The 26,578-nt window shown below is 45.8% G+C and overlaps 1 protein-coding gene across 4 annotated transcripts in view; it reads right to left on the bottom strand.

Moving 5' to 3' along the window:
- KCNT2 (potassium sodium-activated channel subfamily T member 2) overlaps positions 1 to 26,578 on the bottom strand; it is a 322,338-nt gene that overhangs the window by 22,346 nt on the left and 273,414 nt on the right. For 2 of the 4 annotated variants that reach the window (XM_075936723.2, XM_075936725.2), the window contains 2 exons: positions 11,084 to 11,104; positions 5,347 to 5,647 (listed from right to left, as the gene is read on the bottom strand). In XM_075936723.2, coding sequence (XP_075792838.1) covers positions 5,347 to 5,647; positions 11,084 to 11,104 — 322 coding nt within the window. The remainder of the gene's footprint in view (positions 1 to 5,346; positions 5,648 to 11,083; positions 11,105 to 26,578) is intronic. The other 2 variants (XM_075936724.2, XM_075936726.2) reach the window with 1 other exon arrangement.

The following is a 26,578-nucleotide window of genomic DNA, read 5'->3' as shown; positions in this document are numbered from 1 at the left end:
CTTTCCAGCACACCGAGATTCTTATTCACAGTGCTCTTGCATCCACACAGGCAACCAGGGCACAAAACCATAAGCATACTGTGTCCCCTTTATCTTGTGTGATGGGTGAGGAATTAGAAGAGTTCCTTATGGGATGCTGCCGACATGAGCCCTTCTAACCAACTACCCTTCTAACCACCTTTCTGTATGCCATAAGTGAATAATCTATTAGATTATATAGACAAAGTCACAACATCATTTGTAAACCCTGTATTGATCCTCTTATCTTTATTTTGGAAACTGATGAGTAGGAATTTGCTGTTGGCTCACTGTAGCTTCATTTCATGCTTGACCCCATCAATAAATTTAGATGTTAGAACAACTATTCTTGTAACTTTTGTATATCTACTCTACTCACAAATGCCTTCCTACTTCTTAGGGCTCCCAAAATGTAAAAAGCAAGATGGCACTCCCTAAGTCCCTCAGAACAAGAGATTGTTTTACCCAGCAAAAAGTGATTAAATCTGCTGCAAAGTTAGAAACCATGCAGTGAAGTATATCATGTCTCAAGTCATGCTGATACTAAGCAAACAATGACATGTTCAGTCCTCTGTTGTTCTTCCAAAACTGGATTCATTTTTAATCAAAATGAAACCAGAAAGACATGCAGTTACTTTTTCAGCTTTGATAGGAAGTTGGCTCTGATGTGCTACAAATTATCACCTGTTTTCCAATATCATTGCAAATGGCTAAGAAGCTTGTGAAATGGAATATAGTGAGCTGTGAACCATGTTGTGAGTGTTTTAGGCTCATGAATTGCTTTATTTCATCCGTTAACTTTCTGGACAGATGCCCAGTCACCTAGAATCATAGAATCATAAAGCGGGAAGAGACCTTAAAGGCCATCAAGTCCAGCCCCCTGCCCAAGGCAGGACCAATCCCAATTAAATCAGCCCAGCCAGGGCTTTTTAAAACTGAGACTTAAACACCTCAAGGGATGGCGACTTCACTACTTCCCTAGGTAACCCTTTCCAGTGCTTCACCACTCTCCTAGTGAAGTAGTTTTTCCTAATATCCAACCTGGACCTCTCCCACCGCAACATGAGACCATTGTTCCTTGTTCTACCATCCATCACGACTGTGAACAGCCTTTCGCCATGCTCTTTGGAACCTCCCTTCAGGAAGTTGAAGGCTGCTGTTAAATCGCCCCTCAGTCTTCACTTCTGCAGACTAAATAGACCCAAGTCCCTCAGCCTCTCCTCGTAGGTCATATGCTCCAGCCCCCTAATCATTTTGGTTGCCCTCCAATGGACTCTCTCCAATGCATCCACATCCTTCCTGTTATTGGGGGCCCAGAACTGGACACAATACTCCCGATGTGACCTCACCAGAGCCAAGTAAAGAGGAATAATCACATCTCTGGATTGACTTTCAATGCTCATCTTAATGCAACCTAATATGCCATTAGCCTTCTTGGCTACAAGGGCACACTGTTGATTCATGTCCAGCTTCTCATCCATTGTAACCCCCAGGTCCTTTTCTACAGAACTGCTACTTAGCCAGTCGGTCCCCAGCCTGTAACAATGCTTGGGATTCTTCCGTCCCAAGTGCAGGACTCTACACTTGTCCTTGTTGAACCTCATCAGATTTCTTGTGGCCCAATCCTCCAATTTGTTTAAGTCACTCTGGACTCTATCCCTGCCCTCCAGCATGTCTACCTCTCCCCCTAGCTTAGTGTCATCTGCAAACTTCCTGAGCGTGCAATCCATCCCCTCATCCAGGTCATTAATAAAGATGTTGAACAAAACCGGTCCCAAAATTAAACCTTGGGGCTCTCCGCTAGAAACCGACCACCATCCTGACATCGAGCCATTGATCACTACCCTATGGGCCCAGCCTTCCAGCCAGCTTTCTATCCATCTTACCATCCATTTATCCAATCCACGTTCCCTTAACTTGCTGGCAAGAATATTGTGGGAGGCCATATCAAAAGGTTTGCTAAAGTCAAGGCATATCACATCCACTGACTTTCCCATATTCACAGAACCAGTTAGTTCATCAAAGAAGCTAATCAAATTTGTCAGGCACAACTTGGTGTACAAACATTGTACAAACACCTTAGATAACCAGTTGATCACCCTACCCTCGAATCAGGGGTCCACCTTTGTTGCTCATTCCTCTTTGCATTTCTTCCCAGTATCCGACTTCCCCACTCCACTCAGGGTTTTGGTCACTATCCCCCAACGAATGTATTTTAAAGCCCACCTCACTAGGTTTGCAAGCCTGTCTGCGAAGATGCTCCTTCCTCTCTTTGTTAGGTGGATCCCATTTCTTCCTAAAAATCCTTGTGCCCGGAATAGAGTGCCATGGTTGAAGAAACCAAAGCCCTCTCTGTGACACCACTGGCACAACCACACATTTACTTCCTCAATTCAACAAACCCTACCCAGTCCTTTCCCTTCAACAGGGAGGATGGACGAGAACAACACTTGCACTCCAAATTCTTTGATCCTTCTTCCCAACTCTACGTAATCCGCAGTAACCCGCTGAAGGTCATTCTTGGCCGTATCGTTAGTTCCCACATGGAGAAGCAGGAAGGGATAGCGATCTGAAGGTTTGATCAGTTTGGTAAGCCTCTTAGTCACATCCTGAATTCTTGCTTCCGGTAAGCAGCACACCTCTTGAGATTCCAGGTTTGGACAGCAGATGGATGGCTCAGTCCCTCTTAGGAGGGAGTCCACAACCACCACCACCCGCCTTCTTCTTTTGGGGGTGGTGGTAGTGGAACGCCCATCCCTAGGACTATGCATCCCATGCCTTCCAGCTGAAGTGGTTCCCTTCTGATTTCTTTCTTGTGAGGTCCCTTCCAAAGCATTCTCCATCTCAGAGCCTGAGGAGAGAGCCTGAAAGTGATTACTTACCTCTGTAGGAATGGGGGATTCCCATGCTTGCTTTTTTTTCCTTCTAGAAGTTACATGCTTCCAGTTCTCTTCCTCATGCTGTACTGCCCTCTCTGAACCTTCTGTCTGCCTTGCTGGCAGGATTAAATGTTGCCTTCTATCGAGGAAGTCTTCATCCTCTCTGATCGACTGTAGGGTCAACACTTGGGCCTCCGGTCCTCTAAATTTTTCCTCTAAAATGGAGACCAGCTTGCACTTAGTGCAGATGAAATCCCTTCTTTCTTCCAGGAGAAAGACAAACATGGCACATGCTGTGCAGGTAACAACAGCAGACCTATCACTATCCACACCCGCTGTCCTAAAAAGGCTTTAAAGGAAAGGCAAGAGAATCTCGCCCCCTTCCTTCTCCTCTTCCAAACTCCCTCTCTAAACTCCCTGTTTGCAATCACCTGTTCCCAAGCTCCTTGGTCTCTGAATCACTCCTTTATAAAGCCCTGGACTGCCTGATAGCCCCTCCCCCTACCAAGGCTCAGCCAATCAGCAGAGCCTTCTAGATTTCAAACTTTAATTAAAAGCCAACAATTTCCAGCTGCCAGTTATAGCACACACTCCATGGGTGTGGGGGAGGAGGAGGAAAGGTGGGGGGAAACCCACACCACACTCACAAACACAAACTCAGCACACAGCAAGACAGCCCCAGACAAACACAACACATACTACAGACAGGCACTTCCCTCAAGAGTCCAGTATTCACTTCTCCCTTACCTAGAGAACTCCCTCTCTAAAATCTCTGTTTGCAATCACCTGCTAACCTCTAATTTAGTGTGCTACAGTGCTATATGTAGTAATTAAATAAATCTTTTCCCCATATGCTTCTAAAAAGCTTGAAAAACAGAGGAGGGGGAAATGAAAAAATGTATAGACCTAGTTATGCATTACTCATAAAAGTGATTAGCCACATTGGGCACATTTCCCATCTTATTTTAAAAAATCAAGGGAAAGGTGACATAACCTACAGAAATAAACAAACAACCAAAGCCTTTTAAAATATAAGTAAAATTTACAACAAATCTATCTGCAACCATCTATTTGCATGAATAAAGAGAGTGTTACATCTGTAGGTATGTAATGTGACCATCTCTATAATTAGCCAATTAGCCCATCATAAGATGGGATTTTCAGGTCTCTCCTCCACGTTGGTTTTTTCTCCTGAGCCTCCGGTCTCTCGCTCCGTCTCTCTCTCTCTCTCTCTCTCTCTCTCTCTTCCTCCTACTTTTCCCCCCTCTATCTCTCAAATCTCCTCTGCCTTCTGCCTCCTGGCTCTCTCTCATTCTCTCTCTTTCTCTTCTCCCTCTCCTGCCTCTCACTCTCTCGCCACTCTCCTCTGTCTCTATCGGGGATGAACGCTCGTCCTGGCCCTGCCCCCTGGGAGTGTACATCACCATCCCACCCCCCTTTGCCTCTCGCCGTGGCACTCGCCAGACTTCTGCACCGCTCAGGTGGGCCGCCGTGTGGGAGCAAGCAGCACAAATGGCCTCTCTCTCTCTTCTCCTCCTACTGCCTCGCCCTTTCTCTCTCTCAGCTCTTTTCCACCTCCTGCCTCTCTCTCCTTCTCTCTCTCTTTCTCTTCTCCTCCTCCCGCCTCTCACTCTGTGTTTCTCTTCTCCTCCTCCTGTTGCAACTCTCTCACTTTCTCTCTCGCTGTCCTCCACCTTCTCCATTCTCCTCTGTTTCCTCCGCATCCGCTCCGCTTTCCTCCTTTTGAATCTGGTGCCCTTTCCTGACGTCAGAGACGCACGCTCGTCCAGGCCCCACCCCCTGGCTGTTCCCTCTGGGTGGCGCAGTTGCCTCCCATCGTGGCACTCTGCTGACTTCTGCGCCATTCAGCTAGGCCACCGCGCAGGAGCAAGTGGCACAAGCAGCTGTTTGGGGTCCATGCTCCCCATGCAGCATGGGGGTGCTGCATGGGGAGTGCAGGGCCCAAATGGCCACTTGTGCCGCTTGCTCCCATGTGGTGGCCTGGCTGAGCAGCGCAGAAGTCAGCCGAGCGCCATGGCAGGAGGCAACAGCACTGCCCAGAGGGAACAGACAGCTTTTCAGTGTTACAGAATCACAGACATTGGGCTACTATATCTCTATAATAAGCCTCCAAATACAGAAGAAAATAGTTTTAATTCTTGGTTTCATGTTATATAGTCATAGCATCTCCAATTAATTTAACTGCCTTTTGAATATCACATATAAAAAAAGATTGAAATAAACCCAAACCTCAACTAGAGCTGGTTAGCAAAAGGCTGAACATTTTTCATGTATTTTTTCTTCTATTTTGAATAAAACTGTTTGAGTAATTTAATCAGTTATGAAATTAAAAATTTTGCACCCATCTATAGTTCTACTCTGCCCATGGCATCCTCTGGGTGTATGAAATAAAATTAGGTTGATCTTAGACAATAATAATAGTTCATACCATATCCTGCCGTGGAAAGTCCCAAGTGCTTCATTCTGTTCTTCACAAGCTCAGCAAGTTCCTGTCTTTCTGACCTCTTGTAAAGGCTCATACGCTGCTGACTTATTTTCTCCGCTGTTTTGCCAGAGTGCTTTGGCACTTTTCTGCTCAGCCGTCGGGCCCATTGCATGCTCTTCCGTCTCAACAAAGGGTGATCTGACTGATCACTGGATGTGGAGTTGCGATGGCTATTGCGGTTATTTGTTTGTTCTTTGGTATCTTTAGTGTCTTCCCATTCTTCGACACTGATAGAGATTTGAGACTTCAAAACAAAAATCACATAAGAAATTAGGGGATTCGGGAAATAAATCTGTCAAAACAATCACAAAAAACCTTTCTCTTCTCTCCATTTTTTGGCTCCAATTCAGCAATGCAAGTCAGCACATGTTTAAGTCACAATCAGGTCAATAGAGTGAAAGAATGACCTGCTGAACTGGCAACCTTTGTCTCTAAATGTTCTTGGAACAATATTAAGTAAACTCTTTGTGGCATGATATAAATATGATCCTACATGTCCTACCAGTGAGAGAAGATAAGCATTCCTTAGTGCTTCTTGTCATTCTGTGTCTAAACATAAAGCTTCTATGCCAAATTCTAACAAGAACTCAATGTCATTCTATTTCTTAGAATTTAGAAATAAAACTATTTGAACTCAAGAATGTCAATCATTTTAGCCTTACAAACAGAAGATTAAGGGGTGACTTGATTATTCTCTGTAAGTATGGGGACAAATGTTTAATAATAATCTGCTCACTCTAGCAGACAAAGGTGTAACATAATCCAATGACTGAAAGCTGTTGTTATATTTCAGAATAAGGGAATAAGGCATTTTTTTAAAATGTGAATGTAATTAGCCGGTAGGACAATTTACCCAAGATCCTGGTGGATTTTTCATCACTGATCATTTAAAAATAATTAATGGATGTTTTTCTAAAAGACCCCTCCTAGAATAATCCTCTCACCTATATCTCAGATATTGAAGCCTTCAAATACTTTGAAGACCCCAAGATGCAGAGAATCCTTTAGCTGTGATCAGTACCCCATGCTACAGAGGAAGGCGAAAAACTTCCAGGGCCTCTGCCAATCTACCCTGGAGGAAAATTCCTTCCCGACCCCAAATATGGCGATCAGCTAAACCCTGAGCATGTGGGCAAGACTCATCAGCCAGACACCCAGAAAGTTCTCTATAGTAACTCCTATCATCCCTCCATTGACCTATTTCCCACTGATAATAAATGGTCAATTAGATACCAAGATCATGTTATCTCATCAAACCATCCCCTTCATAAACCCATCTAGTTTAATCTTGAAACCAGATAGATCTTTTGCCCCCACTACTTCCCTTGGAAGGCCGTTCCAGAACTTCACTCCTCTAATGGTTAGAAACCTTCGTCTAATCTCAAGTCTAAACTTCCTTCTAGCCAGCTTATATCCATTTGTTCTTGTGTCCACATTGGTATTAAACTTAAATAATTCCTCTCCCTCCCTGGTATTTATCCCTCTAATATATTTAAAAAGTGCAATCATGTCCCCCCTCAGCCTTCTTTTGGTTAAAGTAAACAAGCCAAGCTCCTTGAGTCTCCTTTCATAAGACAGGTTTTCCATTCCTCGGATCATCCTAGTGGCCCTTCTTTGTACCTGTTCCAGTTTGAATTCATCCTTCTTAAACATAGGAGACCAGAACTGCACACAGTATTCCAAATGGGGTCTCACCAATGCCTTGTATAATGGGACTAACACCTCCTTATCCCTACTGGAAATACCTCGCCTAATACATCCCAAGATCGTATTAGCCTTTTTCATGGCCATGTCACAATGGCGGCTCATAGTCATCCTATAATCAACCAGGACTCCGAGGTCCTTCTCCTCCTCTGTTACTTCCAACTGATGTGTCCCCAGCTTATAACTAAAATTCTTGTTATTAATCCCTAAATGCATAACCTTACACTTCTCACTATTAAATTTCATCCTATTGCTATCACTCCAATTTACAAGATCATCCAGATCTTCCTGTATGATATCCCGATCCTTTTCTGAATTGGCAATAGCTCCCAACTTTGTGTCATCTGCAAATTTTATTAGGACACTTCCACTTTTGGTGCCAAGATCAGCAATAAAAAGATTAAATAAAATTGGCCCCAAATCTGATCCCTGAGGAAATCCGCTAGTAACCTTCCTCCAACCTGACAGTTCACCTTTCAGTTTGACCCGCTGCAGTCTCCCCTTTAACCAGTTGCTTATCCATCTCTCAACTTTCATATTAATCCCTATCTTTTCCAATTTAACCAATAATTCCCCATGTGGTACTGTATCAAATGCCTTACTAAAGTCGAGGTAGATTAGATCCACTGCATTTCCTTTATCTAAAAAATCTGTTACTTTCTCAAAAAAGGAGATCAGGTTGGTTTGGCACGATCTACCTTTTGTAAAACCATGTTGTAATTTGTCCCAGTTGCCATTAGCCTCAATGTCTCTAACTACTTTCTCCTTCAAATTTTTTTCCAGGATCTTACATACTACAGATGTCAAACTAACAGGCCTATAGTTACCCGGGTCGCTTTTTTTCCCTTTCTTAAAAATCGGAAGTATATTAGCAATTCTCCAGTCAAATGGTACAACCCCTGAGTTTAGATATTTATTAGACCCGGGCTTTGTTTGAAACTTCGAATGCCTACATTAGTGTAGACATACCCCATGATCACACCTTCTGGCCTTGAAATCTGTAAATCTATGAATGCTACCCAATGAACAGAATGGAATATGTCTTGCCTAGTGAAGAGAGACTTCTCTCCTTCCCCAGTAATTCCCCTTTTTATATGCTCTTAACTGCTCAAAATTTGACAAATTGCAGCGGCGTAGACAATTCATACAGAAGACATAACTCTCTGAGGGTATGTCTACATTACCCGCCCTAGTTCGAACTAGGGTGGCTAAGGGTATGTCTACACTACCACCCTAGTTCGAACTAAGGTGGTAATGTAGGCAACTGGAGTTGCAAATGAAGCCCGGGATTTGAATTTTCCGGGCTTCATTTGCATAAAGCCGGGCACCGCCATTTTTAAATGTCCGCTAGTGTGGACTCTGTGCCCCGTGGCTACACGCGGCACAAACTAGGTAGTTCGGACTAGGCTTCACGAGGAGTAACGGTAGTTCAGTCTAGGAAGCCTGGTCCAAACTACCTAGTCCGTGCCACGTGTAGCCGCGCTAGCGGACATTTAAAAATGGCAGCGCCCGGCTTTCTGCAAATGAAGCCCGGGAAATTCAAATCCCGGGCTTCATTTGCAACTCCGGTTGCCTACATTACCACCCTAGTTCAAACTAGGGTGGTAGTGTAGACATACCCTAATATAGTCATTGGAACTTGCAAATGAAGGTAGCCTCAGGCAGGAGTCACAGAAAGTAACTCCTGATTGGATGCCCTGCAGGACCTGGTTCCGGCTGGCCTTAAATGCGATTCAGTGCTCACTCAGTGTGGAGAAGCTATTTCAAAATAGCAAAACGCTCTTTCAAAATGCATTTTGTGTGTAGACACATTATTTCGAAATAACTTATTTTGAATTAACTATTTCAAATTCAGATATTTCAAAATAATGCTGTAGTGCAGACATACTCTCAGGGTATGTCTACACTAGCCACCCTAGTTCAAACTAGGGTGGCTAATGTAGTTATTGAAACTTGCAAATGAAACCCAGGATTAAAATATCCCAGGCTTTATTTGCATGTTCCCGGGCACCGCCATTTTTAAATGCCTGGTAGTTCGGACTCCCTGCCCGCGGCTACACGCGACACGGGCTAGGTAGTTTGAACTAAAGCTCCTAATTCGGACTACCGTTAGTCCTCACTGCAGGAGGAGTAATGGTAGTCCAAATTAGGGGCTTTAGTTTGAACTACCTAGCCCATGCCGCGTGTAACCGTGGGCAGGGAGTCCAAACTACTGAGCATTTAAAAATTTAAAGCATTTAAAAATTTAAAACATTTAAAGCATTTAAAAAAAACCAAGAAGTAAAATGAAGTACAGCCTACAGTGCAGAGAAAAGGTTGCAGGGAGAAGTAGTATTCAGTGAACTACTTACATTCATTTTTCATGATTACTAGTAGCCTGGGAACATGCAAATAAAGCCTGGGATATTTTAATCCTGGGTTTCATTTGCAAGTTTCAATAACTACAACTACAATAACTAGGGTGGCTAGTGTAGACATACCCTGAGAGTATGTCTGCACTACAGCATTATTTTGAAATATCTGAATTTGAAATAGTTAATTCAAAATAAGTTATTTCGAAATAATGTGTCTACACACAAAATGCATTTTGAAAGAGCGTTTTGCTATTTTGAAATAGCTTCTCCACACTGAGTGAGCACTGAATCGCATTTAAGGCCAGCCGGAACCAGGTCCTGCAGGGCATCCAATCAGGAGTTACTTTCTGTGACTCCTGCCTGAGGCTACCTGTGGCCTGTGCTTTAAGGGACCCCCCACCCCGGACAGCCAGTTCTCAGCTTTCCCTGCTTGCTTGCCTACCTCTATGAGGGACAGCAAAGCATTTTGTCTCTGTGTGCACTAGTTGCCCTCACTCAGCCCTCACTAGTTGCCCTCACTAGTTGCCCTCACTCAGCACTCTGCAACATTGAGCCAGAGCTGCCCCTGGGCACTATGGTGCTTTTCTTGGACATGTTGCTGTGAGCCTGGCTGCACTTTTTGCAGGCTGCCATCCAGGAGGTCCATCGGGGGGCTGTCAGTATCCAGGAGGCCCTGTGGGTGAGCTATGACCCTGAGGAGCACTAAGAGCCTCCCTGGTCTGCCTCACTGGGGGCTTGTGCCTCATTCCTCCCTCACGTCCTTCAACTTACCTCTCCCTAACCCTCTTTCCTGATGTCAAATAAAATACACGTATTTTCATGAACACAAACTCTATTTAACAAAACTGGAGGGAGGGAATAAAACTCTGGTGAGACTGGGGAAAGGAGGCAGGAGAGGGGAGAAGAGAGGGTGGGAGAGGGGAGCAGGTAACCTGGGAGGAGGGAGCTGGAAGGGGGAAGCAAGGGGAAGAAAGGAGAGGGGAAGCTCAGGGCTCAGGGGTGGGGGGTCTCACCAGACCAACTTTATTTTCATGTGAATCTGCACCTGGGTTCGCATGTGGCCTTTGGTGGCCAGGCTGGCAGCTATTCTGCCATAGACGGCCACATTCCCCCATCTAGTGCAGAGATCATGGATGTTGGAGGCATCCTGAATAAGATCCATGATCTCCACCATGGACCAATAAGGCACCTGCCTTCTCTGGGCCATGGCAGGCTCCTGGGAGCTGGCAGACTGCTTCTGGGGAGCGGAGGAGGGCTGGCTGCCAGTGGCTTGCTGGCTCATGTTTTGGGCCCACTGGGGGGGTTCGGGCTGTCAAGTTGGAAAAACTTATTTTGGAAAGAGAGACAAATTTTCAAACTTATACTTCATATAATTTTACAAAGTTTATGGAAATGCTTGTTCATTTGTGTTGAAGACTGTTACAATATTAAATTACAGGACAGCCATTGTACATGTTAAGAGAAATGACACTGGTCTGAGACTCTCAACTGCCCCGAACTGCTATAGCATGCCAATTTCACACATAGATTCTAAGTTCTCTTTGTGTTCTTTTCATAACTGTTTAGAGTTTCTTTCATTAGGGTCAACACTGGGAAATGGGAGACAAATAACAAATACTTACTTGTGAAGCTATTTCTCGTGACTGACAAAGGGAAGGAAAAAAGAAAACAAACACAGTTTAAACAACAGTGAACAAACAGGAACAAACACGGACCATTTAACATCAGTCACAGATAATAAATATGGGCTGATGCTTGCTTTATTATGAATGGAATTTTGAACTAAATTAAAGTTCTGTCATCACTAAATGACTGTACACACATTGTGCTTATTAATCTGATTTACGGGAAATGTATCTGCTGAAACTATCAATATATCTTGCATTAATTCATAATAATTGTAATAACCAAGAAGTAAAACGAAGTACAGCCTACAGTGCAGATAAAAGGTTGCAGGGAGAAGTAGTATTCAGTGAACTACTTACATTCATTTTTCATGATTACTGGTAGCAATCATTACCTCAGGTTTATCAAAAGTTATTGTTACTATCTCATACAGACAACAGCTGAATAAATATATGTGTTTTGTTCCTTCCTGGGTAATGTCATTATATCACCACATCACTTTTCTCTTTAGAAAAATGTGGTGCAGGTCAATTTAGCAAAGAACTTAATTTTTCATTCAAAGAATTAATGGAAAAATTTTTTTCTAAGTACAAGAATATTACATGACAATCTGAGCAATTGAACTGAAAATCACCTTTACAATCATTAAGCTCAAGACAGGACCCAGCTGCACCCGAGATATTTGGGGCTCCAGGAAATGTTGTAACACATAATGATTGTTTTATGACAAGGACTTAATGGCTACGTCTACATTGCACATTCTTGTGCAAGAAGATATGCAAATGAGGCACAACAATGAATATCACCATGCCTCATTTGCATACCTAATGAGCCACCATTTTGTGCAAGGGGCTTTTGTTCAAGAAGGAGCAGTTTACACTGCTCCTTCCTGTGCAAAAACCTCCCTTTTGTGCAATAGCTGTTCTACCTGAAAATAAGCAGCAGAACGGCAAAAGCCTTGTTCAAAAGCCCCTTGTGCAAAAATGGTGGCTCATTAGGTATGCAAATGAGTCATGGTGATATTCATTGCTGTGCCTCATTTGCATATCTTCTAATGCAAGAATGCGCAGTGTAGACGTATCCAATATGTATGTCGGCAGTCTGAATGAAGGAGACATTGATCATATAAAAATGGTATCTGAGGATTACTTCAGACTAATTTATAAATATTGATCTGTAATTAGTGTTTGTTAGTAGACTCAGAAATTCTCTTTAATTGTAGCATTGTGTTTTATAACTATGTAGTTTTAGAATAATATTCTCTGTTCACTATTTTATCATACATATTTTTATCTATGAAGAATTGTTCATTTCTTTTCCAACAGATATAATCATGATCTGCAGATGGAATTTAACAATTACTAACTTTTCTATCAATTAAACACTTTTTGGGACAACAACAGTAGAAACATAGGGGAAGGAAGAATGGGGAAGAGTAAAAGGGAAAGATTAGAGCAAATAATGTTCTGTACATCCATATAGTATGTGTTAACCTTGAATTTATCAAAAGCTATTATTCCCGTCTCTTACAGAGAATAGTTGTATAAATATGTGCGTTTAGCTTCTTTCTAGATAATGTCATTATATCACCAAATGCCTTTTGGGGTATGGGTTTCCTTACAGTGAAACAACAGTGGCATGCATAAACATATTTAATAATAAGATGTTTATTTCCCAACTGCCTCTTTCTTACACAGGTGCTGCTTCCTAGCTAGATAATAGGAAAAGATTCAGCTTTTTATTTGTTTGATTTCACATGCAGTTTTGAAAGCATATATGCTGACATTGAATTTTTCACAATAGTCTTGGTGCTCAGGCTACACCATTATTGCTCTCAATAATAAGTTACTATTACAATCTTACTGTTTTTCATTGATTGTTCTATGTTTCTTATCAATAAACTAGGCAAATACAACTTAGAAGGGGCTACTATAAGGCAGGTGCATAACTGGCTAGATAACAGTTCACAATCCTGCTGAAAGGGCATAAGTGGGGTTCCACAGGGGTCTGTTTTGGGACTGGTTCTGTTCAATATCTTCATCAATAATTTAGATATTGGCGTAGAGAGTATGCTTATTAAGTCTGCAGATGATACGAAGTGGGGAGGTGTTGCAACTGCTTTGGAGGAAAGGGTCATAATTCAAAATGATCTGGAGAAATGGTCTGAGGTAAATAGGATGAAGTTTAAGAAGGACAAATGCAAAGTATTCCACTTAGGAAGGAAAAATCCATTTCACACATACAAAATGGGAAGCAACTGTCTAGAAAGGAGTACTGCAGAAAGTGATCTAGAGATCATAATGGACCACAAACTAAATATGGGTATGTCCACTGCAGCGCTATTTCGAAATAACTTATTTTGAATTAGTTAATTTGAAATAAGCTAAATCGAAATGACACATTTAGACACAAAAATTAATTTGAAATAGCCTTTTTCTAATTCGAAATAGCATGTCCACATTGAGTGGACCCTGAATTGAAGGTAAGGCTGTCTGGAACAAGTGCCAGAAGGGCATCAGGGTCAGACTTAGTGTGTGGGGCTGCTGCCTCAGGGACCTGTGCTTAAAGGGACCTGAAACCCCCCTCCCGGACAGACAGTTCTCAGGTTTCTCTGCTTGCTGGTCCACCTCGCTGAGGGACAGCAAAGCATTTGTGTCTCGGAGTGCTCTGCTTGCCCTCACTCCGGACATCACAGCACTCTGCACCATGGAACCAGGCCTGCCCCAGGGACTCTGCTGCGTTTCGTGGACACGTTGCCAGCAGCCTGGCTGTACTCTCTGCAGGCTGCCATCTGGGAGGACCATTGAGTGGCTGTCAGGATCCAGGGGGCCCTATGGGAGAGCTTCCACCCTGAGCAGCGCTAACAGTCTCCCTGGTCTGCCCCACTGGGGGCTTGTGCCCCATTCCTCCCTCTCGTCCTTCCACTTACCCTCTCTATCCCCCCTTCCTGATGTCAAATAAAAGACACGTATTTTCAAATATATAACCTGTCTTTATTTAACACGACTGGGGAGAGGGAATGAAACTCTGGGGAGACGGGGGAAAGGAGGCGGGAGAGGGCAGGAGAGAGGATGGGAGAGGGGAGGGGGAAAACTGGGAGGCGGGAGCTGAAAGGGGGAAGCAAAGGGAAGAAGGGGGAGGGGAACTCAGCACTCAGGGCTGCGGGTCTCACCAGGCCAACCACCACCCAGCACGGTGGGGGAGGGGGCCTCAGCATCCCGGGGGGATGAGGAGGAGGGTGTGGATATTAAAGAGGAAGAAGAGGGGGCAGGAGTGGAAGGAGGAACAGTAGTGGGGGGGACAGCAGGAGCAGGACTGGCACAGGGCACCATGCTCTGCAGCAAGGCCTGCAGGTTAGAGTTCATGGCTTGGTCCTCAGCAAGCTGCTCTTGGCAGAGCTGCAGGTCCTCCAGCATCCAGGCCTGGATGGTGCAGTGCAGGGCTTGCAGGGCCCCCAGGTGCTGGTCCCGATACTCCTGCCACATGCTGGTGATCCGGAGCAGGCCGCAGGTGTGGGAGCATGTCCTGGGCGAGGTGGTGCGCCCTGCACGAGCAGCTGGTGCAGCTGTAGAGAAAGAAGAGAAGTGGTCAGTTCTCCCTGGGGACACAGTGGATGATGCCCAGCACCCCCCTGTGACGTGAGGGCAACCGTGCCCTGCACCATCAGAGCTGCTGTGCTTGCACAGAGACCATGGTCAGGATGTGTGGGCTCTCCCCGGGACTGGAAGCTGCTCAAGACCTCACCCATGCCCCTGTGCTGTGTGTAGTGTGTCCGTGGTGGGGGCGGGGAGATGTCCCCTGCCTCTGTGTAGAGAGGGCGTGTGAAGGGAGAGCGTCCTGCTGGGTCCCGCCCTGGGGTCGGGAGCATGTCAGGTCTCTTTACACACGCATGTGCATATTGGGCCACGGCCCCTAGGTGTCATGCAGCTGGAGTCACCTGCCCAATGGTGGCATGGCATGTGCTCACACATGCACAGGTGTGCGTGATCCATGGGAGACATGGCCCACGCGCTTGATCCCTGGTCTCCCTCTCTGCCTCTCCCCCCCCCCCCCATAGGGGACAGCGCTGGCACTTTACCTGGTATGGCCTCCCTGGATGACCCTGCTGACTCCGGTGCCGGGACAGCTGGTGTTGGCCCCTCTGGTGTGCCCTGGTCAGGGCCCTCCGGTCCTGGCTCACTGCCTCCCGGGCTGGTGCAGACCACCCCACCCCCCAGCAATCAGTCAAGGGCGGGGAAGTTGGGGCAGGTATCAGCCCCTGCTGCAGCACCGCCTCGGTGGCCCTGGTGTACGCCTGCCGCAGCTCCTTCACCTTCAGGTGCACCTGCTTTTAGGTGCGCCTGTGGCCTTTCCTGGCCATGGTGGCTGCTATGCGGCTGTAGACAGCCACGCTCCTCCAAACCTCAATGAAGTCCATGATCTCTGCACTAGTCCATGAGGGTGCACGCTGTCTATGGCCGCTGGCTGGCCCCTTGGTGCTGGGAGACTGAGTGAGGGAGAGCTGGCTGGCACAGGCTGCCTCATCCTGGGGCCACTGGGTCAGAGGCAAAGACTGCTGGCAAGCCTGGCTCTGGCAAGTGCCGTCTGGCCAGAGTCTAGCCCTTTAAGGGCCCCTGGACTCGGGGAGAGGAGAGGAGTTTTCCTGGTTTGGCCCAGAGAGGTCACCAGGGGGAACTGGGAAGGGCTGGAGGCCCCCTAATTCGAATAAGTGTCTACACAGCACTTATTTCGAATTAGCTAATTCGAATTAGGTGTTATTTCTTGTAGAATGAGGTTTACCTAATTCGAAATAAGGGCTCCACTATTTTGAATTTATTTCAAAATAGCGGTTTGTATGTGTAGACAGCTATTAAAGTTAATTATAAATAACATCTGTTATTTTGAATTAACTCTGTAGTGTAGACATACCCATAGACACTGTTGCAAAAAAAAGAAGACATGATTTTTGGTTGCATTAATAGGAGTATTGTGAGCAAGACACAAGAAGTCATTCTACCGCTCTACTCTCTGCTGATTAGGCCTCCATTGGAATATTGTGTCCAGTTCTGGGCACCACATTTCAAGAAAGATGTGGAGAAATTAGAGAAGGTCCATAGAAGAGCAACAAAAATGATTAAAGATCTAGAGAACATGAGCTATGAAGGAAAACTGCAGCAAGAGAAGTTTAGGTTGGACATTAGGAAAAACTTACCAACTGTCAGGGTGGTTAAACACTGGAATAAATTGCCTAGGGAGGTTGCGGAATCTCCATCCCTGGAGATATTTAAGAGCAGGAGTAACAGTTAATCAGAACTAAGGAGTTAGTTCTACTTAACGTTTAACTGCCGTGTCTAGCCGTGGGCAGTTAGTTTGGACTAAGGGGGATTTAAAAATGGCGGTGCCCGGGAACATGCAAATGAAGCTCGGGATTCTTCATTTGCAATTCCTGTTGCCCTCATTTGCCTACCTAGCTCAAATTAATGAGCTAGTGTAGACATACCCTAGGAGACTATGGGTTTGTCTCCCAGAGCTTCTTGGAGTGTAGTATCCTGTTCTAGTATAGGTTGTAGTTTATTGATAATGTCTTGGACGGGTTTAAGTTGGGGGATATAGGTGATGACAAGTGGTGTTCTATTGTTGGTTTTCTTGGGTCTGTCTTGAAGTAGATGGTTTCTGGGTATTCGTCTGGCTCTTTCAATTTGTTTTTTTATTTCTCCAAGTGGGTAATTGTGGTTTATACATGCTTGGTAGAGATCCTGAAGTTTCTGGTCTCTGTCAGTGGGACTAGAGCAGATGGATCATGAGGTATGGTCTGGATGGGAGCTGGAGGCATGAAGGTAACTGGATGAGTCAGTGGATTTTCTGTAGAGAGTGGTGTCTAATTTACTATTGGTGATTTGTACTGTGGTATCCAGGAAATAGATCTCTCATCTAGAATGGTTCAGGCTGAGATTGATTACATTACAAAGATAACTTCCCTAATTATCACCTCTAATATCATTAGCTCACAGACATTTACCTTCCCTACCCCCTCATCCTTCCTCTGTTCTGAAATTTGATTTCTCCTTTTTATATGTGTTCACTTTTTTTGATTGTATCCTTTTGGTATATATGATCATGCCTATTTTCTTCCACTATTTGATCTGAGGAAGTGGGTCTGGCCCACGAAAGCTCATCACCTAATAAACCATCTTGTTAGTCTTTAAAGTGCTACATAGCCCTGTTTTTTGTTTCATGCTGAAGGAGCCCGTAGTGGCCATGCAGGACCTCAAGAAGACTCTTCAGCAGAGGACAGAGGCATAGGACGAGTGGCGCAACAGGCTGCTGGATGAGCTGGTCCAGCAGCACACTGCCATCTGTGCCACTATGTGGGAGATCCTAGCCTGGCCTGCCTCTGTCATGGGCACCGCTCCTCCTGCACGCCAGGACCCTGTTCCCCCAGACCTCCCTGCTTCCCGAGCCCTCACAGGCCCAACAGCTTCCCCCCCCCTCCTGCCCAGGCCAAGACTGGCTCTCGCTCCACCTGAGCCCAAGGCTTTGGTGGTGCCAGGACGCAAGAAGGTGTCAGGACCCTGCGATCAGGGAAGCAGTGGCCTACTTGAGCCCTCTCCCCCTCCAGGTTTTCAGTCCCATACCATTCCAATTAAAGGACATTTCAGTTATATAACAAAATCTTTATTTTTGAGTGAAATATTTACCTTGTATATAAACATTTGAACAGTGAAAAGAGAAAGTTTTTTTTAAATAGTAAGCACATTTTCCTTACTGATAGTGTTTTTCATAAAAAACCAATGTCTGTTTACAAAGAAAACCTGGTATGTATGTATTCTTTCTGGGAAGAGGGTGAGGGTAGTGGAGGGACAGCTAGGGGTGGGCCAGGCCAACCCCCCCCAGGGGAGGCCCTGGGGAGAGTCTGTGGGCTCCTTCTGATAATCTCTCCGGGTATGTCTACACTACCCCGCTAGTTCGAACTAGCGGGGTAATGTATGCATACCGCACTTGCTAATGAAGCCCGGGATTTGAATTTCCCGGGCTTCATTAGCATAAGCGGGGAGCCGCCATTTTTAAATCCCCGCTGCTTCGAACCCCGTGTAGCGCGGCTACACGGGGCTCGAACTAGGTAGTTCGGACTAGGGTCCTATTCCGAACTACCGTTACTCCTCGTGAAATGAGGAGTAACGGTAGTTCGGAATAGGACCCTAGTCCGAACTACCTAGTTCGAGCCCCGTGTAGCCGCGCTACACGGGGTTCGAAGCAGCGGGGATTTAAAAATGGCGGCTCCCCGCTTATGCTAATGAAGCCCGGGAAATTCAAATCCCGGGCTTCATTAGCAAGTGCGGTATGCATACATTACCCCGCTAGTTCGAACTAGCGGGGTAGTGTAGACATACCCTCCCTCAGGGCCGCTCGGATTTGGACATTAGCCTGGTGAGCCTGGCGGATGGCAGCCATCCGGGGCTGCTCAAATTGCCTCCCCTCACCATCAGCACCTGTTCCCCACTCTGTCAGGAAGGCCTCCCCTTTCCTCTCCACCAGGTTATGGAGGGTGTATCATGCGGCCACCACCTCCAGGATGTGGCGTTCTCCCAACTCTAGGAGTGTTAAGAGGCAACAGAACCTCCCTTTCAGCCAGCTGAATGCACATTCCACCTGGATGCGAACCTGGTTAAGATGCATGTTAAAAAGCTCCTTGCTTGCATCCAGATGGCTGGTGTAGGGCTTCACGAGCCACAGCATCAGGGGGTAGGCCGCATCAGCCATGATGCACACTGGAAACTGCACGTCCCCAAGCGTGAGGTGCTGCTGGGGGAAAAATGTTCCTGTCTGCAACCTGTGGTATAGACAGGAGTTGTGGAATATGCAGGCATCATGTACCCGCCCCGACCACCCAACATAAATGTCTATAAAATGTCCCCGGTGGTTGACCAGTGCCTGCAGCACCATAGAATAGTAGCCCTTCCTGTTTATAAATTGGGCTGCTCGATGAGATGGTGCACGGATTGAGATGTGTGTCCCATCGAGGGCTCCTCCACAGTTTGGGAAGCCAAAGGCACCAAACCCGGCAATGATGTTGTCCAGGTCCCCAAGATGGAAGAGCCTCTTCAGGAGCTATGCATTGATGACCCTCACCTCCTGCAGCAAGAGACAAATAGACAGAAACCAGGGAATTAGGTTACCTAAGAGTTTGGGAGGAAAACCCCCCACCCACCAACCCACCCCTCCCCTTGTCAGGATACCCCCTCCCCTGCATCAGCGCAGGGTTGGCTGAGGAGCCACCTCCAAGTGCCACTCTATCCCTCACTCCCTCTTGTCCTTGCCTGGCAGTCCCCCTTTCTCAATGCCCACACTCAGCAGAGCCTGTCCCCCGAGACTGACTTACCTCCATCAAAATGGTCCCGACGGCAGATCTCCCCATGCCAAACAGGTGTCCCATGGAGCGGTAGCTGGAGGGGGTGGCCAGCTTCCAAAGGGCGATTGCGACCCGCTTCTGCAGGGCGATGGTGGGCCGCAGGTGGGTGTCCTGGTGTTCCAGAGCAGGGGTGAGCCAGGCACACAGCTCCTGGAATGTGGCCTTCTGCATCCAGAAGTTGCAGAGTCACTGGTTGTTATCCCAGAGTTGCATGACGAACTGGTCCCACCAGTCTGAACTCATCTCATGCCTCCAAATCTGCTGTCCCAAAAAAGTTTGGGGGCAAGGAGAGAGATCCTGCATCCCAGACAAAGGTCTCGTAGGTCTGGTCTGGGTCCATATGGGGCAAGAGATTCATGACAGTGTCATGCAGATGCAGCAGAAACTGCAGTATGGCAGCGTGGGGCCATTGCCTGCCATGGGGCAGCTCAGGCTCCATGGCCAAAAACACAGTGAAAAGCAGAAAAAAAAACCCCAGAAAATAAACCCCAAGAAAGCAAGGCAACCAGAGCAAGCACTGCAGCAGCTTTGCTTTCCCTCTAGGAGGTAGGTAAGCCAGAAGCAGGAGCAGAGCAACAGCTGTCCAGGGGGATCTCTTCAAGCACGCATCTCTGCAAAGGGCATGCAGCAGTACCGGGAAGTAAAGGCTGACCCCATGCCTTGCCAGAAGCAGTTCCGGGAGCCTTTTTTTTTCAAAAGAGCAGATCGATTTTTCAATCCGCGTACTGCAATCTAGACGCTCTTTTTTGAAAGAGGGTTTTTCAAAAGTATTTTTCGAAAAAGTCTCTCTCGAAAAATGCATGTAGTCTAGATGTAGCCACTCTCAGAGCACATGGAAGGAGAGGTTTAAAAACTGCACATCAAACTATATATATTTCTGCATGCTACTAAATGTACATCTGAGAAGGAGGAAGGTGTTTCTTGGTATCAACAAGACAACCCCAGCTTCTTGGCCTAGGTTAGTCCTAAAAGACAAATAGAGCTCGCTGATTATAGAAGCCTATACAGGTAGTACCTCCCCTAATCAAGACTCCCTGGTCCAGCAATATCTGTGGTCTGGCATGGACCACGGATGTTCCTGTACCACAAAGCCCCAGAAAAGGGAGGTCTGGTAGCAGGGCAAGAGTGTGTTTGGGGGCACCAGCATCCCAGTGTGTGTCTGGAGAGGTGTAACAAGTGGCACAGCAGAGAGTTCTGGACCCAGACCCAGCCGTGAACAGGGAGCTCTGTCCCTGGCCACAAAGCTCTGGCCCCAGATATCTGCCCCAGACTTTGCTGTGCAGCTCCAGGCCTGGCCATGCATCCAGGCAGCTGCTGAGCTCCACCCCTGGCTGCACAGCTCCTGCTCCGGCTATGGAACCAGGCAGCTGCAGAGCTCCATCTGTGGAATTCTACCCTGGCTACAGCAGGGCCAGCAGCATCTATAAAGCCCTGGGATGCAGGGGCAGTAGCAAGGGCAGGCTGGAGCCCTAACCCAGTGGCAGCACAGGCCAGGAGAGGAGGGACTATCTCTGGTCTGGCAAACCCCCTTACTCAGGACCAGTCAGGTACTGTGGGTACTGGACTACCACGGTCCAACCTGTATTATATTTTGGAATTGCAGATAACACCTCATTAGTGTGTCTGTTTCCTTGTGTTAACCTTGTAAAATAAGTCTCTGGTTTCCTTTTCCTATAATTTCTTTTTCCAATTTAATAAATATGCTGTAGAACCTCAGAGTTACAAATTGGAACAGGTAGCAGCAGAGCCCGTGTAGCCAGACAGGAACCCCCCTAGTAACATCCATCTTGCTTGCCTGGAGCATACAGGGCACACACAGAGCAGAATCAGCATAGTCTTTGAAGCCTTGACAAGAGGCCCGGATATGCTAGCTCACAGTGACCCTGGACAACTGTAAGCATAGATATGAGGATGATCGAGCTAATCGCTGACCAAGAGGCTGCTGAGGAGTGCCCTTGACTGAAACCCATATTGATGCGATCACACACACTTGTCTGGGGGGAGAAATCTCCTGCCCAGTAAAGAATGTCCAGTACTCACAATTTAGTTATCTCTCTTGCAAGAGTAAATTAACTTGAAACTCCCTTGTAAGAACTGGCGTCACAAAGACGGACCAGCACAATTTGGCATCTTAAATAAGAAAGAGGATATGGACCCCTATGGGTATAAAAGGTGGGGCCAGCAGCACACTTACTCTGAGTGTCAATCTACCCTCTGCTGGTTGGGTTAGGTGATTGGCCTCCTGATGTTCCACGGGGATGCCCACCTCGTATTCGTCTTTCCTAGGAATAGAGGGACCGGCCCTGGCCTGATATGCTGGAGTCGAGAGGCACAGAAGGGAGTAAAAACTGTACCTGGATGTGGTCCTTTGTCTTAAGTGTAGACATAGATTTAGAGCTCTTTAAAGATTAAGCTGTCACTTGGTACCATTATTTCTATTTTCTATCTTTATTTTCTTTGTAACCATTTTTAAGATCTATATTTGCTAGCAGTTAAGAAATAGAGCAATAGCTATTGTAACCATATGATTTATAAGCTTCTTTAATAAACCTGTAACTGTTTATGCTTTAACCTAACTCCTTCAGTTGCTGTAACCAGAACAGAACCCAAGCACAATTTAAAAGAACTCCAGCTGGTCATAGGGGCAGATGCAGACAGAGCTGGGCATTTGGACCATGTCGCCTCCAGGGGGCAGATCCATAGGGGCATCCATCAGCCTTCCATAGGCTGCCCACTGCGAAGGGACCTGGTCCTAGCAGCTAAAGACACGGACATAAAACTTTTGGGGCACCCGTCGGCCTTCCCTAAGCTGCTCGCTGCGAAGGAACCTTGAGTTCTAGCAGTTGAAGACTCGGGTGTATAACACACACACCACGCACTGCTCTGACCATCGGCTGACAGCCGACCACAGCCTGAAGTCTTCTGCACAGCTACTGAATAATGGAAAGGTGCAATCAGATGAGAATGGTGCAGAACCCATTACGCACTCGTCCACTTATGCCCCTTCTCTACCTACGCTACATCAATGACATCTTCATCATCTGGACCCATGGGAAGGAGACTCTGGAAGAATTTCACCACAATTTCAACAGCTTCCACCCCACCATCAACCTCAGCATGGACCAGTCTACACGGGAGGTCCATTTCCTGGACATCACAGTGCAAATAAGTAATGGTCACATAAACACCACCCTATACCCAAAGCCTACCGACCGCTATGCTTACCTGCATGCCTCCAGCTTCCATACCAGACACACCACACAATCTATTGTTTACAGACAAGCACTGAGGTACAACCGCATATTCTCCAACCCCTCAGACAGAGATCTACACCTACAAGATCTTCAACAAGCATTCTGTAAACTACAATACCCACACAAGGAAATGAGGAGACAGATTAACAGAGCCAGACGTGTACCCAGAAGCCTCCTACTATGGGACAAGCCCAAGAAAGAAACCAACAAAACACCACTGGCCATCACCTACAGTCCTCAGCTAAAACCTCTCCAACACATCATTAGTGATCTACATCGCATCTTGGACAATGATCCCTCACTTTCACAGGCCTTGGGAGGCAGGCCAGTCCTCACTCACAGACAACCCGCCAACCTGAAGCATATTCTCTCCAGCAACTATACACTGCACCATAACAACTCTAACTCGGGAACCAATCCATGCAACAAACCTTGGTGCCAACTCAGCCCACATATATACACCAGCAACACCATCACAAGACCTAACGAGGTCAGCCATACCGTCACTGGTTCATTTTCTGCACATCTACTAACGTAATATATGCCATCATGTGCCAACAATGCCCCTCTGCTATATAAATCGGCCAAACTGGACAGTCCCTACGTAAAAGAATAAATGGACACAAATCAGATATTAGGAATGGCAACATACAAAAACCTGTAGGGGAACACTTCAATCTCCCTGGACACACAATTGCAGATCTAAAGGTAGCCATCCTGCAGCAAAAAACTTCAAGACCAGACTTCAAAAAGAAACTGCTGAGCTACAGTTCATCTTCAAGTTCGACACAATCAACTTAGGATTAAACAAAGACTGTGAATGGCTCGCTAACTACAAAAGCAGCTTCTCCTCTCTTGGTATTCACACCTCCAGAACAGCTACTAGAAGTGGGCCTCATACTCCCTGATTGGATCCTCCTCGTCATCTCTAGCCTGATTCTGGCCTGACTATTCATACCTGCCTCTGGAAATTTCCACTACATGCATCTGATGAAGTGGGTCTTTGCCCACAAAAGCTTATGCTCCAACACTTCAGTTAGTCTATAAGGTGCCACAGGACTCCTCGCTGCTTTTGCAGATTCAGATGAACATGGCTATCCCTCTGATACTAGCCTTGAGTGAGTAGGTTAACACCTACTGCTCACATGGCAGTGTATGGTGCAGTGGTGGGCAGTCTGGGGCCACATGCGTCTCATCAGGATAAGATGTGTGGTCCACAGGACGCTGTGTTTACAATTGCCCAAGTGCAGGGTTGCTGTTCTGAAAGGTGTGGACAAAAGAAGCTATGAGGAGTAAAGTGGCACTTGGATTACCCAGGGGGACAAAAGAACTGAAGGAATGGGAGGCATGATCCAGCAGACACAACATTCAGAAAGAATCTACAGAGACACAGTGGTCATCACAGAACACAAGGGACAGGCAATCCAACAGAAGCCAATGCCACAGGCAAGCAGGAAACACCACAGAAAGACAGCTTACTAGACTCACAGACAAGGGAGAGAGGCTATGTCCAGACTACGGGGTTAGGTATCCTGGAAAAATTCTGCCGTGTCCAGGGAATGCGTCTGTTCTTCTGATTCTTTTTTGTGGAAGAGCAGACATGCTCTTTCAGAAACTCTGTCTTCCTCCTTCCATGAGGAAGAAGGGCTCTTCCAAAAGAGGAGGATTTTCCAAAATTTGGCCCAGTGTAGACAGATCAAATTTCAGAAAAGCCTCTTCAGAAAAAGGATGCAAATTGCAGAGCACATTTTCTGTACCTTTTCCCATTAGCTTCTTATAGTCTAGAAGTAGTCAGAATGGGATTAGCCCCTGTAGCCATGTCTACACTACAGAAAAAATCAAAGCAGCCACAGTCAATCTTCTGGGATTTGAATTAGCAGGTGTACTGAAAACAGGTTAATTCGAACTGAGAGAGAACTCCCATAGATGCTGGTAAGTCCTGCTTCTACAAGGAGTAAGGGAAGTGGAAGGAAGAGCGTGCTCCCCTCAATCTTCCCCAGTGTGGACAGCCCCAAAATTCAAGGTAGGATACTTTGACTTAAGCTACGCAATTAACATAGCTGAAGTGGTGCATCTTCATTAGAATTTAGCCACAGTGTAGACCAGCGGTGTATAATTAGGAGGTATGGAGACTAAACTACTTAAACGCTAAGTAATCAGCTGAGTCTGTGGTAAAAATGAAATTCCAACTTGGCTATATAATAGCAACCACTGTCTAATAATTTGTTTTTAATGTGTTTATTAAAATGCTTGTTAAATAAGGAAGTTGTACCAAGAGGGCCAGTATCTGGGGGTGAAGGGGCTGCTATTGACAGGATATCAGTGGAACAGGAAATGCAGGGAGTTAATCTGTAAGCAACTCTGTTGCATGGACAGGACACTGCACTGGGTTTACTGAAGTTTCAGTTAATCCATGTAGCCTGTATTCAGCTTCACTCTTTGTGAATAAAGCAAGCAGTAGGGTTAAGACAACAGTAAAGAAAATAGAAGTCTTTGCTAAAGAGTGCAGAATATCCACCCACTGCACTAATTAAGCTCTATTAGCCAGCTGTCTTTGGTATCTAGTCAGCTTCTCTGGTCTCCCTATGAATACACCTGGGTAGATAGTCGGTTATTTCTCTGTTTTTTGGTGAGACGGACATTATTGACAGGAGTAGAAGAATTAAGAGGAATCAATTTTACATACATGAAAAACTGAGGAAGTATTTTAAAAAATTATCTGGTTTGTTATCTACATTGACAATCGTTCTCTTATATAGACCACATCTATTATGGCATTTAAAATGCATTGTGTAATGTTGTGGGAAAGTTCCCAGTGCAGCCAGAGACCCCACATAATGTTATTTATAAACACTGTTTATAAAAATCTAAGATAATGACAATGATGTTATCTTCTGTTTCTAAAGTATGGACATACCACAAATAGACTACAGTACAAGCTACTTGTTCTATACATTTAATGCTCCTTGGACTGTAAAATAACTTCAATATTTTACATTGTGAAAGGGTTTAATTCATTATGTCAATGAGACTTAGTTGGTAAAGATTTTGTCTGTACCACAGAATCCTAGGTTCCAAAATTGTATCCTAGGACACAGCTAACGCCTGCTGCTGACATGGCAGTGTATTGTGCCATGATGGACAATCTGTGGCTTGAGGGCCACATGCATCTCATCAAGATTCTGTGTAGAGTCCACTAGACATTTTGTTTGCCATTTCCCAGGTTGCCAGATTTTGCTGGTTTCTATCCATACAGTTTTTCCTACCAGTATTGCTAAAGTGACATGTATGTAAAGCAAGGGCACATAAAGTGAAGTATGTGCTAATTGCACATAACATTGACTATGAGAGTTGCGTGCTCCTTCTACTGCCAATCAAGGCACAACTACTGTCCAATTGGCACACAATGAAAATTCTAGGAATGTAAGCTCAGTTAGCAAAACTACACTATCCCAGGAGCCTGTAGTGATTATGACAATCTTGTGGCACACTGAGAAGAAGGAGGGCCACTCATGCGGCTCACTCACTAGCCTAGGTTGCCCATTGCAATGTTGAATTTTGAGAAGTCCTGGCAACAACTTAGCAATATAGCAACCTAGCTCCCATCTTTTATTTAAACACATTTGAGTGCACAAGGCTGTGTGAAATATTTTATTAAAGTAATTGCTTTGGCATTCATCTATTTCTGCATTAATGATGCCCTTGATAATTTAAACCAAACACAGTTCTAGAAGAACACCATGCTACAGGACATGAACTGGAAAACCTTCATCAAAAGTATCATAAAGCACCTGAAATCATTGCAAATGAGTGGCTATTGGATTGCCAATGTCATCCATAATTTCATG

This window comes from Pelodiscus sinensis, chromosome 9, assembly GCF_052426305.1.
Source record: "Pelodiscus sinensis isolate ZL-2025 chromosome 9, ASM5242630v1, whole genome shotgun sequence".
In the NCBI taxonomy this organism is placed as follows: domain Eukaryota; kingdom Metazoa; phylum Chordata; order Testudines; family Trionychidae; genus Pelodiscus; species Pelodiscus sinensis.
This window is presented reverse-complemented; position numbering and strand designations above follow the sequence as displayed.